Source organism: Panthera uncia (assembly GCF_023721935.1).
Source record: "Panthera uncia isolate 11264 chromosome C1 unlocalized genomic scaffold, Puncia_PCG_1.0 HiC_scaffold_3, whole genome shotgun sequence".
NCBI classification, from domain to species: Eukaryota; Metazoa; Chordata; class Mammalia; order Carnivora; family Felidae; genus Panthera; species Panthera uncia.
In genome coordinates, this window is record NW_026057584.1 from 88,461,410 (window position 1) to 88,480,870 (window position 19,461).

At 33.7% G+C, this 19,461-nt stretch overlaps 1 protein-coding gene across 1 annotated transcript in view; it reads left to right on the forward strand.

The window, feature by feature from the left end:
- Positions 1-19,461, forward strand: part of LRP1B (LDL receptor related protein 1B) — a 1,876,868-nt gene that overhangs the window by 1,668,327 nt on the left and 189,080 nt on the right. Inside the window, exon 66 of the mRNA XM_049615676.1 lies at positions 698-817. Coding sequence (XP_049471633.1) covers positions 698-817 — 120 coding nt within the window. The remainder of the gene's footprint in view (positions 1-697; positions 818-19,461) is intronic.

The following is a 19,461-nucleotide window of genomic DNA, read 5'->3' on the forward strand; positions in this document are numbered from 1 at the left end:
GTTTTTCAGGGTTTCAACAGAATAGCTGTCAACATTCCTGTCTTGCTGAAGTTTTATTTTATTCCCCTAAAACTTTTATCAGTAAATAATGTGCAGTCACCCAGCAATTTGATTAAGATGGTGCATTCAGAATAAAGTCAGTACCAGTTCTTTATGGTTAGTCATTCTAGGAGCTGATCCATTAAACTGACTAGGATTTGTGATGCAGTTTACAGTGTAAGTCAGATGTTCTCCTCTTCCCTCAAAAACTCAACACAAGTAGAGAGTTTGATAAGTTTTATGATTTTTATTTCCTTATTCACTAATACCTTCTGATTTAGTCTGTTTTCTATGTATAAAAATGTGAATGTGTGAATTCTTACTCTTATTTATCTGGTAACATTATTCCAAAAGGCTCTGAACTGTTTATTTTTAAAATTAATTTCAAAATATTTCTAAACAAGGTAAGGTTCTGAAAATTCTGATTTTTATCAAATGTATCATTACAGAAATAGGTTTTATTTATTTATACTGGAAAGGACATTTGGAATATATTATAGATAATGAAAGTTAAAACTCTTCACCTTCAGAGCCTTATTAATTAAAAGATGATACATTTCCAGTTGACTATCCTTAACATTTGTTTGTCTAATTATTTTTTAGATTAAGTGTCTGTCTTTGTTCAAAACTACATTTTAATAGATCTTTTCCTCTTAAGCCGAAAACAGCTGTTCTCCAGACTATTTCCAATGTAAAACTACTAAACACTGCATTTCCAAGCTGTGGGTTTGTGATGAGGATCCAGACTGTGCGGACGCATCAGATGAGGCCAACTGTGGTGAGTGTTTTGTGACCCTGGATCTTTCCTATTGTATTTGTGTCACCATCTGACATAGCCACAGTGAAAGGGGTTTGAACACAATTCTGATGAAACTGAAGTCTTACATGAGAAAGTTTTGTCTCTGTGCTCGCAGAGCATGACAACCTCAGATTAGCTATTTTATAACAACAATCTCAGGTTAGCTGTTTTTACCTATAGAAGGGTAAGGCAGAAGAGTAATATTGTTTAATATAACTCAAAACTATTTCTAAAAAGATGGATCTAAAAGGTAGGCTAAACCATCATCTTGTATTAGAGTATGCACTTGGTATTAGCATTTAATGAATAGAAAAAATGAGACATTACCTTAAAATATTTTTTTAACATTTATTTATTTTTGAGACAGAGAGACAGAGCATGAATGAGGGAGGGTCAGAGAGAGGGAGACACAGAATCTGAAACAGGCTCCAGGCTCTGAGCTGTCAGCACAGAGCCTGACGCGGGGCTCGAACTCATGGACCGTGAGATCATGACCTGAGCCAAAGTCTGCCGCTTAACCTACTGAGCCACCCACGCGCCCCAAGACATTACCTTTTTATTGTTCTAGACTTCATTTTTTTTTTTTTTTGCTTAAATACATACGGTTTTCCATTCATTCAATGATTGTTATCCATTCCTAAACATGGTGAAATAAAAGGAAAGTTAAGAAAAGTATCTTTACGAGACGCCTGGGTGGCGCAGTAGGTTAAGCGTCCGACTTCAGCCAGGTCACGATCTCGCGGTCCGTGAGTTCGAGCCCCGCGTCAGGCTCTGGGCTGATGGCTCGGAGCCTGGAGCCTGTTTCCGATTCTGTGTCTCCCTCTCTCTCTGCCCCTCCCCCGTTCATGCTCTGTCTCTCTCTGTCCCAAAAATAAATTAAAAAAAAAAAAAAAAGTTGAAAAAAAAATTAAAAAAAAAAATAAAGTATCTTTTCTGTTTTAGTAGATGACAGCGAACACCTAAGTTGGCATTTGTTTCTGAACCTTTTTTTTTACTTAAGATCAGTTGTTTTATTTATAAGAATTATTTATTAATTAATGTTGCAGAAATGGAGAACATACTCATTTTGTTTAATACATTCGATTCTATCTTGAAAATGTCAACGGAAAGACAGAAATGAAGAGTAGTTGTCATGTGTAATTCATTTTATCAACATTTATTAAACAGTAACCAAGGCTATGTTGTAGGTGAATACACCAAACATGGCATTGTTGGGGAAGCAAAAAATTATTTAATCTGCTAATTGATTAAGAAAGACAGAGTTTTTCCAAATTGAAGATAGGACGTCCAAGACTTTCAGAGCCAAAATTGGGTTAAATGCATCTGCTATATTCTACACTGCTCTTAATTACCTCTTCTGAGAAAAAAGAAAATAATGAAAACCCATTGTGTTCTTTGAAATTCCACTTCTGCACAACATTCATGAGACATATGTGTAATAAATGACAATCGTGTGTCTTTAAGTGTTTTTCCTAATACTGTCTTCCATGTGACTGTGTCTTCAGAACATGCAACCAAAATAACTTACTACAGTATCATGAAACCCCATTTACCACTTTGTAGAATTGGTCTTCATAATCAATTCACAAAGCCCTGAAGTATAGTCATTATTGATTTGTCCCTAACAATTATCAAAGTCTTTTACAGACTAGTTTATATTCTTGGCTAGTTTTCTTTTATATTAATGGCTAGTCTTGTGTATTTTTGGTTTACCGAAGTGAAAAGGAATAATGACTTATATTAGCTATATGAATATTTTTATGGAATATCTATAATTTGTTCTTCCTTACTTTGATATTATTTAACTGTTGTCGCAGATTATATTAATCAAACTGATAATTATCAATTATTATAATAACTGTAATGCTTAATTTGGTATTTACCATATAGCCCAGGATATGTGTTAAACGCTTTATAGTCATGTACTCACGTAATCTCTCTACTATCCCCTATTTTTTTTGAAAAATTTTTTAATGTTTATTCATCTTTGAGAGAGAGACAGAACATGAGCAAGGGAGGGACAGAGAGATAGAGAGGGAGACATGGAATCTGAAGCAGGCTCCAGGCTCTGAGCTATCAGCACAGAGCCCGACGTGGGTCTCAAACCCACTAACCATGAGATCATGACCTGAGCCAAAGTCAGATGCTTAACTGATAGAGCCATCTAGGTGCCCTGATCCCTATTTTTTATAAAGTTTATTTATTTGGGGAGAGAGATAAGGGCTCTGGAGAGAGAGAGAGATTCAGAGAGGGAGAGGGAGAGAGAAAGAGAGAATCCCAAGCAGGGCCTGTGCTATCAGTGCAGGGCCCAACACAGAGCTGGATCTCACAAACTGAGATCATGACCTGAGCCAAAATCAAGAGTCAGACTCTTAACTGACTGAGCCACCCAGACACCCTTTACTATCCCTATTTTATTGATGAGGTAAATGAATCCCAAGGAGGTTATATAACTTACCCCAAAGTCATGGCTTGCAGGTGGTGGAACTGGGACTTGAATCCAAGGGTTTTTGGGACTTGAATCCAAGGGTTTTTCACACTAAAGCATCTACTCTGTAGACTTGGTATAAAGCCACCTCATTCTTTCTGTGTAAAGAGAAAAATATTTATATGTTTTCTGTTTGAAAGTTATATAGACTTCTCCCAGCCACAGTCATTGCCATAAGTTCCAGATCAGTATACGAACACATACATACATATAGTAAGAGGGAGAGAAGAGATGAGAAGGTTGCCATCTGATTTGCCTTAGACCACTATAAAATTTTATTGTGGCAGGAACTAATTTAAAAAACTTCTATATCACATTTTAGTGTACCATTTCTCAGTCTTTATTCTAGGTGGGCTAAAAAGGCTAGCTCCTTCCCCTTTGTTCTGTCCTCAATAAAAATAGAAATGCCGTGTATTTTTGCTATGTCTGTTAACACTTTTGCAGAATACTTGCGCTGAGTAGGGAAAAGCAAAAAAAACAACAAAAAAAAAACCAAGCAAATAAAAACACTTCTTAAAATTAACCCTATCAAGCTAAGGCCTTATTATTTGAATCTGAGTCCTGTGTTCCTTTGTGGGAACAGAACTTGTCTAGAATAGAAGGTAAGTTTCAATGTTTCTCATGTTGAGGGCCCAGCAAGATATAGAGTAGATTCGTGTGAAGTGCTGTTGAGTGACTGGCCTGTTCTCTGTTACAAAACCTCTGTATGTAACTCATTTTTATTGCAGTTTTCTTCTATATTTTCTTGGTCCAATGCTAAATTTAGAGGGAGATTCTGCTTTACTCTTAGAGTTCACCTAGCTCTTAACAACTTATTTCTCAGAAGCAATATCTATCTATAGCTTTATATCTAATTGGCTTCTATCAACTCTAAAGTTCTAGCATTGTAATGTGTTCTACCTTGATAGATCCTAAATGAAACACATTTTTTCGCTTTATTTTTTTAAAATGTTTTATTATTTATTTTCAAGAGTGAGAGAGACAGAGCACAAGCAGGGGAGGGGCAGAGAAAGAGGGAGACACAGAATCCAAAGCAGTCTCTAGGCTCTGAGCTGTCAGCACAGAGCCTAATGCATGGCTCAAACTTGCAAACCACAAGATCGTGACCTGAACCCAAGTCAGCTACTTAACCAACTGAGCCACCCACACCCCCCTTTTTCTCTTTAAATTTTATAAACAATACCAATGTAGGGACACAGGGTCACTGAGACACTGTGGAAAAGCCTAACAAAGCTTACAAATAAATTTACAGAATAACTTGCAAAAAAAAACCAAATACACATGCAGTATAGGGGATTAAAATACCTTTAATGTATAAATATCTTTAAAATTATTTAATTTTTATATTTACTGGATTACCATGTTTATTGAATTCTGCCCAGTGTAATTTTTGAGTTCTGATTAGTAATGCAGATTTAACAACTAATATTCAATATGTTTAAAAATTTTATGGTAATCTAGAATTTAAGGAGGCCTCAAATCACTTTGAGTAGATATAAATTACATGTAGTTTAGGAGTCTTACTCCAATAGTTTAGTATTGGTGAGACTGAATACGAATTTTAAAATTAAATTACATATTTTCCTATCCTATGACACATAGTTTTTGAGATGACTAAATTTATGAGTCTGTAAAAACTACATTTGGCACATTTGGATTTAAATTCATAAATATTTTAAAAACATCTTTTAGCTCCATTTCTGTGTAAGTAAAGATTTAAATCTGTGCTATGCTTATATTCATGGAAGACAGGTTCAACTGTGTTTTGAGTTAATGGCTATTATAAAATTACATCTTTTCACTGGAAGGTATTTTACTCTTTCTTTACTATATACCCAGAGAAAAATAAGCTTTAGAAAAGGTATATATGTACCTTTTTTATTAAATTATAAACATTGACTATTCTTGGAAGGCTGTTCATTACTTATTACAGTATTGGACAAACACCAGATTTGAATGCCTGACCAAAATGTATGCAATACCTCAAATTGTACTAGCCCTAGGATTTTCACTCCAAATTTCAATTTCAAACTTTCTTTACCTTCTGCCTGCCATTGTCTATTTTAGGAAGGAAATGCAGATTTGAGGATTTGACAAATCTGTACTAGATTCATGCTCTGCTTTGTAATTAGAGTTGAAACTTTTCTACAATTTGACTCTAATAAGATGATATCAGAATCCAGGTCTTTCCATTATGTCCTCTCTTCCCAGTTTATAGTTCATATTTTCCATTCCCTAGATGTCTGTATAACATTCTTTTTATCAGTTGTTCCATCTGGGCCTTCCTGATCAACCCCATACTCACACCCCAGCTCTCTGGAATCCACTGTTTGTTCTGCCATATTGCTCTTCCCTATGGTCATGTCTCCTTGCTTTCTTCTCTTGCAACCCTCCACCTCATCTAGAATTTTTGCTTTCAAGTTGCTTCAGCATCAGTTGCGTCTTTTGAGCAGTTTTGGTTTATTCCCTACCGCTTGGCTAATTATCTCAAATTAATGTGCTAGCTATAATCACACTAACTAAGGGCATGTGAGATGAACTTGAGTTTCCTACAGTAGCTTTGTGTTTTGTGCAGCCTGGTTCTTCCAACATGATACTGAACACATTCAAACTAAAAGAGAACTGATCAGTGGGTCCTTTAATTTTCACTTAAATTTCTGTTGAGGAAATTTGAATTTGTTTACTTAAGCTATAAGAACATAAGGAACGTGTTTTTTTTTTAAGTTAAAGCAAGTGAATATTAAATTATAAAATACTTCTACCATGCAGACTTATACAGAAAGTTACACAGTAAGCAATTTATCATTTTGAATAGATTTTTAACATTTTTCTTAAGGCATCTCTTTTAAAACATAGACATCACTACAATAACATGTAAAGCCCTCCTTTATCCTCTCCCCTTCCCTTTTTCCCCTCTGCTGAAGTGGTTGTGTATTATTCACATGTGTTCTTTTTAACTATATTTCTATGTATTTATTAATATATACCTAACAGTTAATAGTATCTTAAAAGCTTACATAAATTTCATTGTATTTTCAATAGGAAATTGAAGCTTAACATTTTCTAGTATTCCAGTGTATTAATATGAATCACACATTTTTATACTGAAGGTTTTTTTTTACATGTTACAATTATTACACATTTATTGGCAAATAAAACACAACACCTTTCATACAATCTGTGCTATAGACACCATGAAGTCTCAGTTTCCTGCTCAGGTGCTCTGATTGTCAGCTTGCATGAAAGTTTACTCAAAGCAGTTGTGACAATATCCAGGGGCAGAAATCTGTGTACCCTACAGTCTATATTAGCCTTTGGATGGAGACCCTGGAACGAGTTTGAAGAGAGAAGTTCTGGTTTTGGTGGCTATACCCACAGTAAAATAATTCTTGATATTTGAATTTAGTTATTTTCAAAATATTTATTTACTTACACTTAAAATAGCATTTAGCAAATGTTAGTGCCATGACTTCAATATAATCCATGGTGGGGCGGGAGTGGAGTTCTGTGCTCACATATGCAGGAAAGGGTGATGCACTAAATTCTGTATCTTGGAAAATAGTGCACTTCCATGCATTTAGTTAAGACATCTGTTTAGTGTTTTTAAGCAGTGTTTCCTGAATTTAAATATAGACCAGCAAATTAGGTATTTTATTTTGATTAGTAAACAAATTATGTGAACACCCTAAAGCCCCTCTTCCATACTGTGTGACCATGGCTTATTGTGTGGGGGCAGGAGGAGGACTTTGTTATTGAGGGAGGCTGCTGGGAGACCGATTTAAACTTTCAAACACATGGCATCATGGTACCTCAGATATTTAGAAGGGTGGATTGTACATCTTTATGTTAGCAGGTGGGAAGGAGGAAGGACCCCATTTCTCTGGGGCCTGATTGGTCTCTGCTGCCTGATTGGTCTGATCTGCGCCTGTATTGTGACCTGTGCTGTGGAGTGCTGGTCCCACCACCCACTGCTGAAGTATAGCCTTGGCTGGCTTCCTCCATGTTTCCATTTCTGGTGAGGTGCAAACTGATCCTAAGTTTCTGCTATTAGATGAATACTCTTGAGCCAAGACATGCAGAGACACGTGCTCCTGAAAATCTCCAAATCTTGTGAGGAGCCAGAAATAACTGTCTCACGCTTATCTATCTAGCTACTAGTCACTTGTAGTGTCGTAGAGTCGCTCCTGAGTTTTGTTGACTGTGTCATATACATGATGCTAGATGTTTCTCCTGGAATTTTGACATCTTTTTGAGATAAATTTGGGTCAGGGTAACACTTATCTTCTCAGTAGTATTGGCTTGTCCCACATCAATCTGGATACGACTTCCATGTCTTGTGTCTGTGTGTGAGAAAGTGAAAGAAAGGGGAGCCTATCTATATGAATAGAACTAGGAAATTACTGTCTAGTTTTTATATGAAGAAATGAATGACCTACATGTGAATCCTTTAATAGTCTAAGAGGAACACATTTGGTCTTTTTATAACTTGTCTTCAGTAACTTCCTTGCATTGACTGTCTCTCTACCAAAGGGATATGCAATTATTTGGTGATGTTATTTTATTTTATTTTTTTCTTTCTCAATAATAAGAGGAAATTGTGAAATTTAAATTTTGTTCCACAAAGCTAAAAAAGGAGCCCACACAGTGAGTCAGGAGGCATGCCACATATTCCAGATTCTATACTGATCTGTTGTAAAAGCCATGAAAGGAAATAGCTTTTTGCCCAGTGAGGTTTATAATTAAGTTTGTAATGAAAGGGACTGTATATTTGCTTAATAAGAACTGGGTTGGTGTAGTTGATATTTTTTAAAAAGAAATTGAGTCAGTAATTTAACATTCTGTGATATTTTTGCTTGAAAAACTTCATCCTTGTTATATTGCTTTCCTCAACCTTTGCCAAATATATTTGATTCTCTACAAATGCAAAATAAAATAGCACACACACACATGCACACAAACCTACTTGCAGTTTTATAGTAGAATGTGGGAAAAATAAGCATTAGACACTTTACAAAAAATACTTAAGAAATCTAGAACTTTAAAAAAATGCCTTTTTTGTCTACCTTTACAACAAAATATTTGCATTTGTTTTGGTTTATAAGATTCTATTCAAATGTCATTTGGACTGGTGATTCCCTTAAAGAACGTTATTACCATTTATTTTCAGGGGTTATTCAATGTTACTTGATGCCATGTTTGAATGATTATACTCTATATTAGTGTGTGAAAATAAATAGAATTAAAGTTTGTAGTGTTTTTTCTCAATACGGTACTATAGGTAATGCATCTGTGTGTAGAAAATATTATTCTTTATCACTATAAGAAATAGGAGTGGTAGCTTCTTTCAACTGGTTAGAGGACCAATCATCTTATTCAGAGTACCAGCCTATGAAAATATGGTGTGTGTATAAAGTAGTTTGGTTACCACTTCAGTTTCTGTTCCATACTCATAAATTGCAGTAAGAAGCCCTGAAACATCATTCATGACATTTTTATTAGACTTCTAATTAGTAGAATTTTATAATATTTTTGAATATTTTATAAGAATATATATTACATAAACATAGGGCTATATGTTATATATCAGAAAGGTTGTAAAGCTTAATATCTAAGTTTCTTGATACCTTAATTTCCGACTGGACTCAAAATACATAGAATTTTAAATAACTATTTTAAAAAACCCTGTCATTTCATTTAGGAACATATAGATAATAAAAGTAAAATGACCGACTGGTAAAGAAAACTTAGATTTATGCTTCTATGTTAAAATCAGTTTGAGGATCCAAATGGTATCAGATTTTGCTTGCAAAATGAGTATCCTTTTCATCCATTAACATTTCAGGACATAATATATTAAGGAGAGTAAAAGACCTATTGTAGAGTTATAATCGTACCATTTATTGGCTTTGTAATCTTTGTGGACAGATGTATAGATGATGATTCTGATAGTCATACTTATGCCCCTGTCTGTCTTAGATTCAATGCCTGGGATGCAAGGCTCTGGACTGGACTTTGCCTGTCATTAGGGCACTATTTATTATGGTTCCTTAGTCATTGTTCATGTGGGAAATAGGAGTAGAGAGAGAGGTGATGTAGGATGTAGTTTGAGATAATGAACTCTATTACCTCTTGCTGGGTTATAGATGTCAGAGCAAATTATTACTTATTTTTGCTGTCCTTTAAAATTTTAACCTTATAATTAATATTTCTATTTCTCTAATCCAAAAATCTTGAGAGAGATTATAAAAATAATATAAACAAATTATTCATAATGAGTTTCCTTTGGCCTAAGGAAGAAGTAGCTTAAACAGTATTTAAGAGCCAGAGAAATAGACAGCAGATCTACCCTGTAATCTGAGGTTTCTTACCCTATAGATCATCTTATCCATATGATTATATTCTTCACAATTCTGTGTTCTAAGGAGGTGGCAAACCTCCCGTGTATACATGTTTCCTATTTTGATATACTTACTGGATTTTGGTTGATATTTGAGAAAAAGGAGAAATCAAAACTGATACCATTTATTGACCTTCAAATAAATCTGTTTTCAAACATATTTTTAATTAATAGTATTTGGATTATGTGAATTATATGTTGTATTCAAGCAGTAAGATCTCTACATTTAAGTTCATGTGTTAATATATAATCTTAAACTTAAAAGAAGTTACAAAATATTTGTATATATGCAATGGTATCTTAACAATAGAATTTAGCATTAACATTTTGTTATAAATGCTAATATCAAATTTAAAACAAGCGTATGGTAATTTGTTTTACTTCATTAAAATCAATTCCTCAGGAGCTGAGTGTGTTAACAATTATTGGGTGTGTTAAGTATTTAATGGTGAGTAGAAGACTAAATAAAAATTCCATATCAGAATGCTGGGAACATATTTTTATTTTTTGTTTATTTATTTATTTTTACATTTATTTATTTTTGAGAGACAGAGCACAAGTGGGGGAGGGGCAGAGAGAGAAAGAGACACAGAATCTGAAACAGGCTCCAGGCTCTGAGCTGTCAACACAGAGCCCGATGCGGGGCTCAAATCCACAAACCGTGAGATCATGACCTGAGCTGAAGTCGGACACCCAACCGACTAAGCCACCCAAGCACCCCAGGAAACATATGTTTAAATGTTATAAAATATTTACCATAAATTGTAATTAATCAAGCTATTGGAAGAGTGACATCTAACCTGTTTCAACTTTTTGAAGACATTTCTAAGGCCTTAATTTAATTTCTTCTATCACCTAGTTGGTGATATTACTGGCAGAAATCTCTTACATGACTTAGTATATATGGCTTGAGATCCCCCATTCTGAATACCTTACTAGATTATGTTTTTTAAGACCAAATATGGAGTCTCTTTATATTTTAGTCTTCTTTGTAATTAGGATTCTTCTGAATCCTAAAAATAAAACATACTCAGAAAATTCAATGTTTACTTAATGCCGATTAATTATGGTTTTACTATAAAAGGATCATACAGCTGTGTTAGTTAACTCTATCAATATAACAGAAAGATGTCTCATATATTTATTTCTATCTGTTTCTAGAAATTCTCTATAGATGGTAGAATGTTTTATTCCTTCATAAATACCTATCCTAGAAGTTCTTTGGATAAACAAAGTTCTTATAATTAGCATAAACCTAGTGCCTTGATAATTACTGCTTTACGAAGAGAATCCTTTGGAACAACTGCTTGCATCTTTAGTCTGGCCCTTGTAGTGTTTAAAACCACAATATGCTTGATATAAACACACACTGATCAGTAAAAATTTCTGTGGCTAACTATCAGGGAATCATATAGGTATAGGAAACTACCTTTAGGAATAATGAAACATTTTATGAACCTAGAACTCTGACAGTTCATTCCATTCTTTTTCAATAAAGGACATTTATTTCATTGAGTCAAAGAGAAAATAATTGAGAATCATTCACCTAAAATATAAGCAAATATATACATATATTTCTTTCAGAATTTATCATGTCTACTTTGTAATGTCTTAATAAAAGTAATTGCAGCTTAGATTTTAAAATATTTTAATTCCAGAATAGTTAGCATACAGTGTTATATTAGTTTCAGGTGTACAATCTAGTGATTCAACAATTCCATATATCACTCAGTACTCATCACAAGTGCATTTCTTAGTCCCCACCACCTAGTTCACTCATCCTCCCATCCATCTCCCGTGTAGTAACCATCAGTTTGTTCTCTATAGTTAAGAGTCTGGGGCACCTGGGTGGCTCAGTCAGTTAAGCGTCCGACTCTTGGTTTCGGCTCAAGTCATGATTTCAGGGTTTCATGAGTCCGAGCCCCACATCAGACTCCAAGCTGACAGTACAGAGCCTGCTTGAGATATATACATGTATATACATGTATATGGATATATACATGTATATACATGTATATGGATATATATACATATAACACATCTTAAAATTAGTATTGGAAATATGTAAAATATTGGTATTACCAAGAGATATTTCCAATAGGTATGTGTATTACCAATAGGAAATTTGAAAATTATGCAAAAAGTTGAATAAGGGGTTCTCATATCAACATTTCTTATTCTTTGCAGAGGAAAGCTAAAATCCTTGCATACAATTAGTTTTCCTACAACATACTTCGGGCACAATTTGTTGTTTGTTTTGTGTTTAATATTTTGCTTATATAATTAAGCTTAGTTTTTGTATCTTTATAATATTCATTTATTTTAAAAATTAATAAACACCTATTAAATATGTTGACTAAGCAGCCATATTAGAGACTCGGGGAATTCAAAGAAGTCTAATGGGGATAATTAATAGTTTTGAAAGATTATTATGTGCTAGGCATTATACTAAGCTTTATGTATATTATATCATTTAATCCTCACACCAATCCTATGCAAAACATACTATTATTATTTTTATTTTGGTGTAAGGCTATAAGACTCAGAAGATGCAAGTAATTATTTTATCCAAGTCAACCAGGTAGAAAGCGGTTGAGCAGGTATTTGAACCCATAGGATCTGGATCCAGACCCACATACTTAACTATTACTCAATTGAGCTTCCTTAATCTGCCCTAAATTTATAATAAGGCAAGGAATTAGGACACAGATACAAATAATCCTAAATAAATTGGAATGGAAAGTTATCAGAATACATACTTAAATAGATTTAGGTATTGTTTTGTTTTGTTTTTAGATAGAGTGGGGAGAGAACATGAGACAGGGAAGGGGAAGGGGGCAGAGGGAGAGAGAGAGAGAATCCACACTCAGAAAGGAGCCAGATACAGGGCTTGATCCCATGACCCTAGGTTCATGACCTGAGACAAAATCAAGGGTCAGACATTCAACCCACTAAGCCACCCAGCATCCAGACGCCCCTTAAATAGCTTTTTAAAGGAACTTATCATTGAAGTGGCAATAAAAGGATGCTTTATCTATAGACAATTTGAAAGCTATAATAAACCAACTAAAATTCAGTCAGTTTTTTATTATCACCTTTCTTTAATGTCTATTCTGAACATGATAAAAAACATGATAAAAAAAAAAAAAAACCTCCCTAGAAGGACAAACCATTGTTCATGACCCCAAATGGAAATCTACTGGCTTGCCATAAAAGTCATAATAAAAATAAGTACAATGAGAACAAACAGTGGCATTAAATTCTGGTTTGACTCCATTCTGGTTTGATGCTGGCATATCAAAATCCAACTCTCTCTTTGTTAAAAAGAGAGATTATTGAGTGTCACAGAAGCCCTATCATTGCATGACCAAACTTTCATAATGAAGCATCTAGGAAAAATGAAAGAAATTTGAACAGAGGATAACTTTCTCATCAGCCATTCCATACTATATAACACTGTGTTCATATATTGTTTGAGCTATCTGGTGCTTACATCTATGACAAGTACACCACACACTTGACAACATCGTCCTCTTCTTGATTAACTGAATGAATAAGCATGATCTAAAAATCAAACTACTTGCTCCTTCCTAAAGGTTTTCCAATAACTATATATATATATATATATATATATATATATATATGGCACTATATATCATCGTTAATATACTATATATAACATATACTATATAATTATAATATATAAACTATATAGTGTATTAATATGTATATTAAATTGGTTAAATACAAGTAGCTATCGAGAAGAAAGTAATTATTCATATTAATATCACTCTTAGTATGCTTTCAGAAATTTTTACTATGCACAAGTGAAAGTCATTAATACTGTTTTGTTCTGATTTTTTGAAAACTTTAATAACAAAGCGTTTTTTTTCTAATTTTATAAAACTTTGTAATTGACTACTGGGCATAAATTGTCCAAATTCTTTTTTGGAAGATACAGTTAAATCTTGGCACTAAATGCTGTATTTGTTGGCACTGAAACAGGTGCAAGAAATGAACATGTTAAAATCTCTAGCTTGGAATAGTTAAACCAAATGTAATTATATGTGAGTCTTGACTAAAGGTATGATTATCATCCAAGACTTAGCAGTATGGGGTATGGGGGTGACAATGCCAGCCTTAAATTCCAGAACTTTTTTCATGCTATTTGTTTTTCACAGTTATAAGTTACTACCTCTTCATAGTGCAAAGTTATCCATCCACTCGATTTCATTTCTTGGCTCAATGCTGTGACTTAGTAATTTTCAACATCTTATGGACAGATGGAAAGTGTTCACTAAACATGTTGCTGAATTAACACAGAATTCATTTCTAAACCACAATAAAGAATGGAGCTGAAAATATCAAGTCCACTCAGTTCCATCTAAAGCCCATGTATTGTTATAATGGAATCTCTGGTTGAAAAAGGGTCATTAGAGGTCATGTGGTTAAAGTAGGGCCACATCTACCATCCCTAATCTAAGTAAACAACCCAACCAAACATTCCTTTATGTCTAGACAAAATCCTCATACTATAAAGTCTGTTTTTTTTTTCTTTTTGTCTTTTCCAATAGAAATTTTGAATATCCTAACACTATCCTTTGTGTACAATTCCTTTGTTTAGGGACTCTCAAGTTAAATTCTTTCACATCCTTCTCCAGGCCAAATAATTCCATTTTCTTTTATCTCTCTACATGGGTTCTATTTTCTGTTCTATTAATCAGCTGTTTATTTCTCCCCTGAAACCTTCCCACATCTATGCTTTGGTTATGATCTATGAAACAGAATGCAGCATTTTTAAGTGCTGTGTCTCCCCTGTTCCCCATTGTACATACCTGCTTTTGTATTCCAATACTGTGTTTGATTAAAAGCAAATAAAACCACAGTGTTCACACTGTTGATCTGTGGCCAATTTATATGAACCCTAGCTTAGAGATTTCACATACATTCTACCAGATTTTCAGTGTCATATTTATGAACTGCTTCCATGTTGTTGTTTTTTTAATAAGTTATAATGAAATCTACTGTCTCTCTTGACAAATTTTAAGTTCCAAGAGGATTGGATCTATATATCTTATAATTCCCTAATATATACCTAGTACATAGTACAGAATCTGGCACAAATAAATGTTTGAAGAATGAGTGAGGAAAGGAAATTAAAAACAAAACAGAATTTTTTTGGTTCAGACAAATATATTTCTCTTCTAAATCTGGACATTGGGACTCTAGTTTCCTTTCTTTAAATTTATCTGTATTTTATTTCATTTTTATGTAAGTACTGCTTTTTCTCTTGATCAATTCAATAGTTTGGACTTGATTTGTAGGCAAAATTGAGTTAAATTGTAAGGAGGTTTCAATCTAAAAAACCACTGCATGTCAAACTTACACAAATGAGATATACCTCCCCATTTCTAGGAAGAAAAGTGGGCTATGGCAGTACAATTGACCACTTCATGAAAAGACCCCATAAACTCTGGACAACTAGTAGTAAAGCTCCATTCTTGATTTCAGCATTTATTAATTGGGTAGATTTCTTTAGGTATCTATTATTTCCTCATTTGTAAATGGCAATAATTTTGTCCTGGGAAAGCTGATGAGAGGGTTTAAAGAAATAAAGGTTTATAAGCACCCAGTAGGTATATAAGTACCTAGTAAGTATATAAGTACTTTAGTCCCTCAAAATTATTTGTCCCCCTTTTTTCAGCATTTTTTGCCAAATACTTAGCACTGACATAGGTTCAAACACTCAATTATTTATTCTGTAGTGGAGATGGAAGGGAACAAAAGATTTAAATAAATACTATAAAATTTTATGACAGAATGAAATGGTTCTGTGAATGCTTGCATTTCTTGTCAGGAGGGAAGAAAAAATAAAACATCATTAGAGTTAACAAAGAGTTCGTGACTTAACAGATTAATAGGAAATATAATAACAAATGTTAAAGAGAGTATGACTGGTATGAATCTTTACATCTTTGTTACATCATTTCCACACAGTGTTAGAATGACAATTTTGTATATGCACTATGCTCCCCTGTGAGCCCTGTTTGTTTCTCTAACAGCTTTATTAAAATACAATTGGCAAACAATAATCTATATATTTTTAAAATATATAAATCTAATAAATTTTGGCAAGTGTGTGTGTCATGAAATCATCATCACAATTAAAATAACAAACATATTTTTCACTCTTGGAAATTTGTTTTCCTTTGCAATGTCTCTCCCTCTCAGCACTTCCTGTATCCTTGTCTCCACAGGAAACCACTTATTTGCTTTCAGTCACTATAGATTAGTGTGCATTTAGATAAACCTAGAGTCATATAGTTTGCATACATTTTCCCTGGCTTTTTCACTCAGCTTAATTACTTCGAGATTATCCATGCTGATGGTGGTATCAGATGTTTATTCCTTTGTATTGCTTAGAAGCATATTACCGTATGGATATACCACAATTTTTGTATTCATTTACTCATGTATGATCATTGGGGTTGTTTCAAGTCAACTTTAGACTATTTAGACTATTACAAATCAGGCTATTATGAACATTCATGTATTAGTCTTTTTATGAACACATGCTTTCTCTTCTCTAGAAACTGATGGCTAGGTCATGTAAGTGCGTGTTAACTTTTTAAGAAAATATGAAACTCTTTTTCCAACGTACCATTTCATGTTCCCACAAGCAGTGTTGGAGAATTCCAGTTCCTCTGCATTCTTGCCAATACTTGATACTTTTAAATTTTAGCCATTCTAGTAGATGTGCAATCGTTTTTAATCGTGGTTTTAATTTGCATTCCATTTATGACTAATGATATTGAACATCATTTCATATGCCTATTTGCTATCTATATATCTTCCTTAGTGAAGTATCTACTTAAGTCATGTTCCCATTTTTTATTGGATAATTTTTTTTATATTGCTGAATTTTGCAAGTTCTTATATATTCTAGATCCAAGTTATTTTTCAGATAAATATTTTGCAAATATTTTCTCATAGTCTATGCCTTGTCTTTTCATTCTCTTCTTCCCCTTACTTTGGGTTCAATTTACTCTCCTTATTCCAGTTCATTGTGGAAGCTGAGGTCACTGTATTGAGAACTTTCTTCTTTTCTAACATAAGTGTTTTATATAGATACTTTCATTGTCGAGGATTGGGTCTATTTTGATAAAGATTCCATAAGCCTTTGAAAAGAAAGTATGTTTTGCTGTTGGGTGAAGTGGTCTATACATTTCCTTAGATAAAGTTGGTTGATAATGCTCTTTAAGTCTCCTTTATCCTTACTAATTTTTGTATATTTATTCTATCAATTATTGTGAGATGAGGATAAAAATTTCTGTTACTGTGCATTTGTCTAATTCTCTTTGCAATTTTACCAGTTTTGCTTCATGTATTGTGAAATTTTTCTGTTGGTGATTTAGAACTTAGGTTTCTCTTGATGAACTGAACTTTATGTCATTAGGAAATAACGTGCTTTATCATGAGTAATATTCTTTTCTATGAAATGTACTTTGATATTATTACAGCCTCTCTAGGTTTCTCTGGTTTTATTATTAGCATGCTGTATCTTTTTTTCCATCCTTTTACTTCTAACCTACTTGTGACTTTATATTTAAAGTTTATTTCTTACAGTTTGCATCGAGTTGGGAATACACACAATTGGAATTTTTTTCCAAGTTGTTAATTGGAGTTTTAAGACCATTTACATTTATATTATGAACAGGTCTCAGTTTGAATTTTTTTTATTTTTTTGATTAACTAAACTCCACACTGTATTCACTAGATTTTCCACTAATACATATATTTTTTTTTTTCTGTTCTAGGATCCCACATTACATTTAGTCATCTCTCTCCTTACTTCCTTGATCTGTGACAGTGTTTCCATCTTCACTTGTTTTCAAAGACTTTGATAGTTTGAAGATTACTAGCGAGGTATTTTTGTACAATGTCCCTCAATTTGGGTACTCATGAATTTTCAGGGATGCCTGTTTAATTGTACCCAGCTTATCAAGGTGTTTGTGGTGAGATACGCTATCTGATCCAACTAGGTGCTAGAACAAGAAGTCTCTCTTTGATTCTACTTTTAGATTCTACAAGCTGCTCAATATATCAGAATATTTTCTCTATTCCTTTTCCCCTTATGTTTGCGAGGATTGGTATTCCTTCATTCGAAGAGCCCCATAACTAATTCACAACCCACGATATATATCCCTATCACTCTTCCAAACTCCCATGATCTTTTCTGGCTATATCAAATTTATTAAATCATTAACCTATTGAAATTCCTACAAAATTCCTTAATTTTCCTTGTTTGTATCTTCCCCACACTTACTCAAATGCCAGTGTTGAGACCAGAGGTAAGTTTATTTCTTGAGCATTGCTTTATTTTTTCCTTCAGTTTTATTGAGATAGAAATGACATATAACATTGTATTAGGTTAAGGTGTACAACATAATGACTTGATGCTTATTTACATTGTAAACTGATCATCAGGATAAGTCTAATTATCCACCACCTCACATAGTTAGAAATTCTTTTCTTTCTTATTTCTTATGATCTTATTATATATTTTCTACTTGCACAATTTGTCCTTCTTTTTCTTTTTTACTGTTTTTTAATGTATTTTCTGTCCCTTTTTTCCGTATTTCTGCTAGCCCTTTTATTTCGTTAGGTGCCAGATTTTTTTTCTGTATTGCTATAAATATTTTTGAAGTTTGTTTTGCAGAGCTGTTAAATTATTTGAAACAATTTTATTCATTGAGATTGAGCTTTTAAGATTTGTTAGATGGAACCAGAGCAGTGTTTTTGTTTTTGTTTTTGTTTTTGTTTTTGTTTTTGTTTTCTTTTTGTTTTTGTTTTTCTCAGGACTAACTAATCACTACTTGGGCAATATAATTCTGAGTACTCAAGTCAGTATTCTGTGTGTTATAAAATTGTCCAGTCTGACTAGTGGGGACAGGCACTATTCCAGGTCCTGTTCAAGTCTCAGATACTGTTTGCTTTATCTTTTCAGCTGACTTTTTTGCTAGTATCTGGTAGTCTCTTTACACATGTACCCTGATTGATTTCTGCTGTATATGCAAGAAAAATCCTCTGCAAATCTATGTGGTTCACATTCTTTTTTTTTTTTTTTTTTTTTTTTAACGTTTAATCATTTTTGAGAGACAAACAGAGTGTGATTGGGGCAGGGCCAGAGAGAGAGGGAGACACAGAATCTGAAAGAGGCTCCAGGCTCTGAGCTGTCAGCACAGAGCCCCACGGGGGTTCGAACTCACTGACTGTGAGATCATGACCTGAACCAAAGTCAGCTGCTTAACCAACTGAGCCCCTGTGTGGTTCCCATTCTATGCAGCATTCTCTTCTCCATTAGTGCTTTGAGAACTGTGATGGTTTCCTTGGACTCTCAGTTTAGTCTTGTCAACTCATGGAGTCCCGTGGACTTTGCCTGACTTTCCGCTACCCATGTTGTAGCCTGGAAACTCTTCAAGACACTAAGTCCCAGCAATGTTAAGGCTCACTTCACCTCATGTTGTTGTTTTTTTTTTTAACTCTCAGAGATCACTGTTCTTTGTTGTCTGGTGTCTAATGTGTTGATAACCATTGTTTCATATATCTTATCGTTTATGTTTTTGTTTTGTTTTTGTTTCAGTTCTTTCAGGTGGTAGGGTAAATCTGGTACCTGTTATTCAAATCAGACAATGTTTGTTTCTATATGAAGCCCAACCTCTTTGATAAACATTCAGT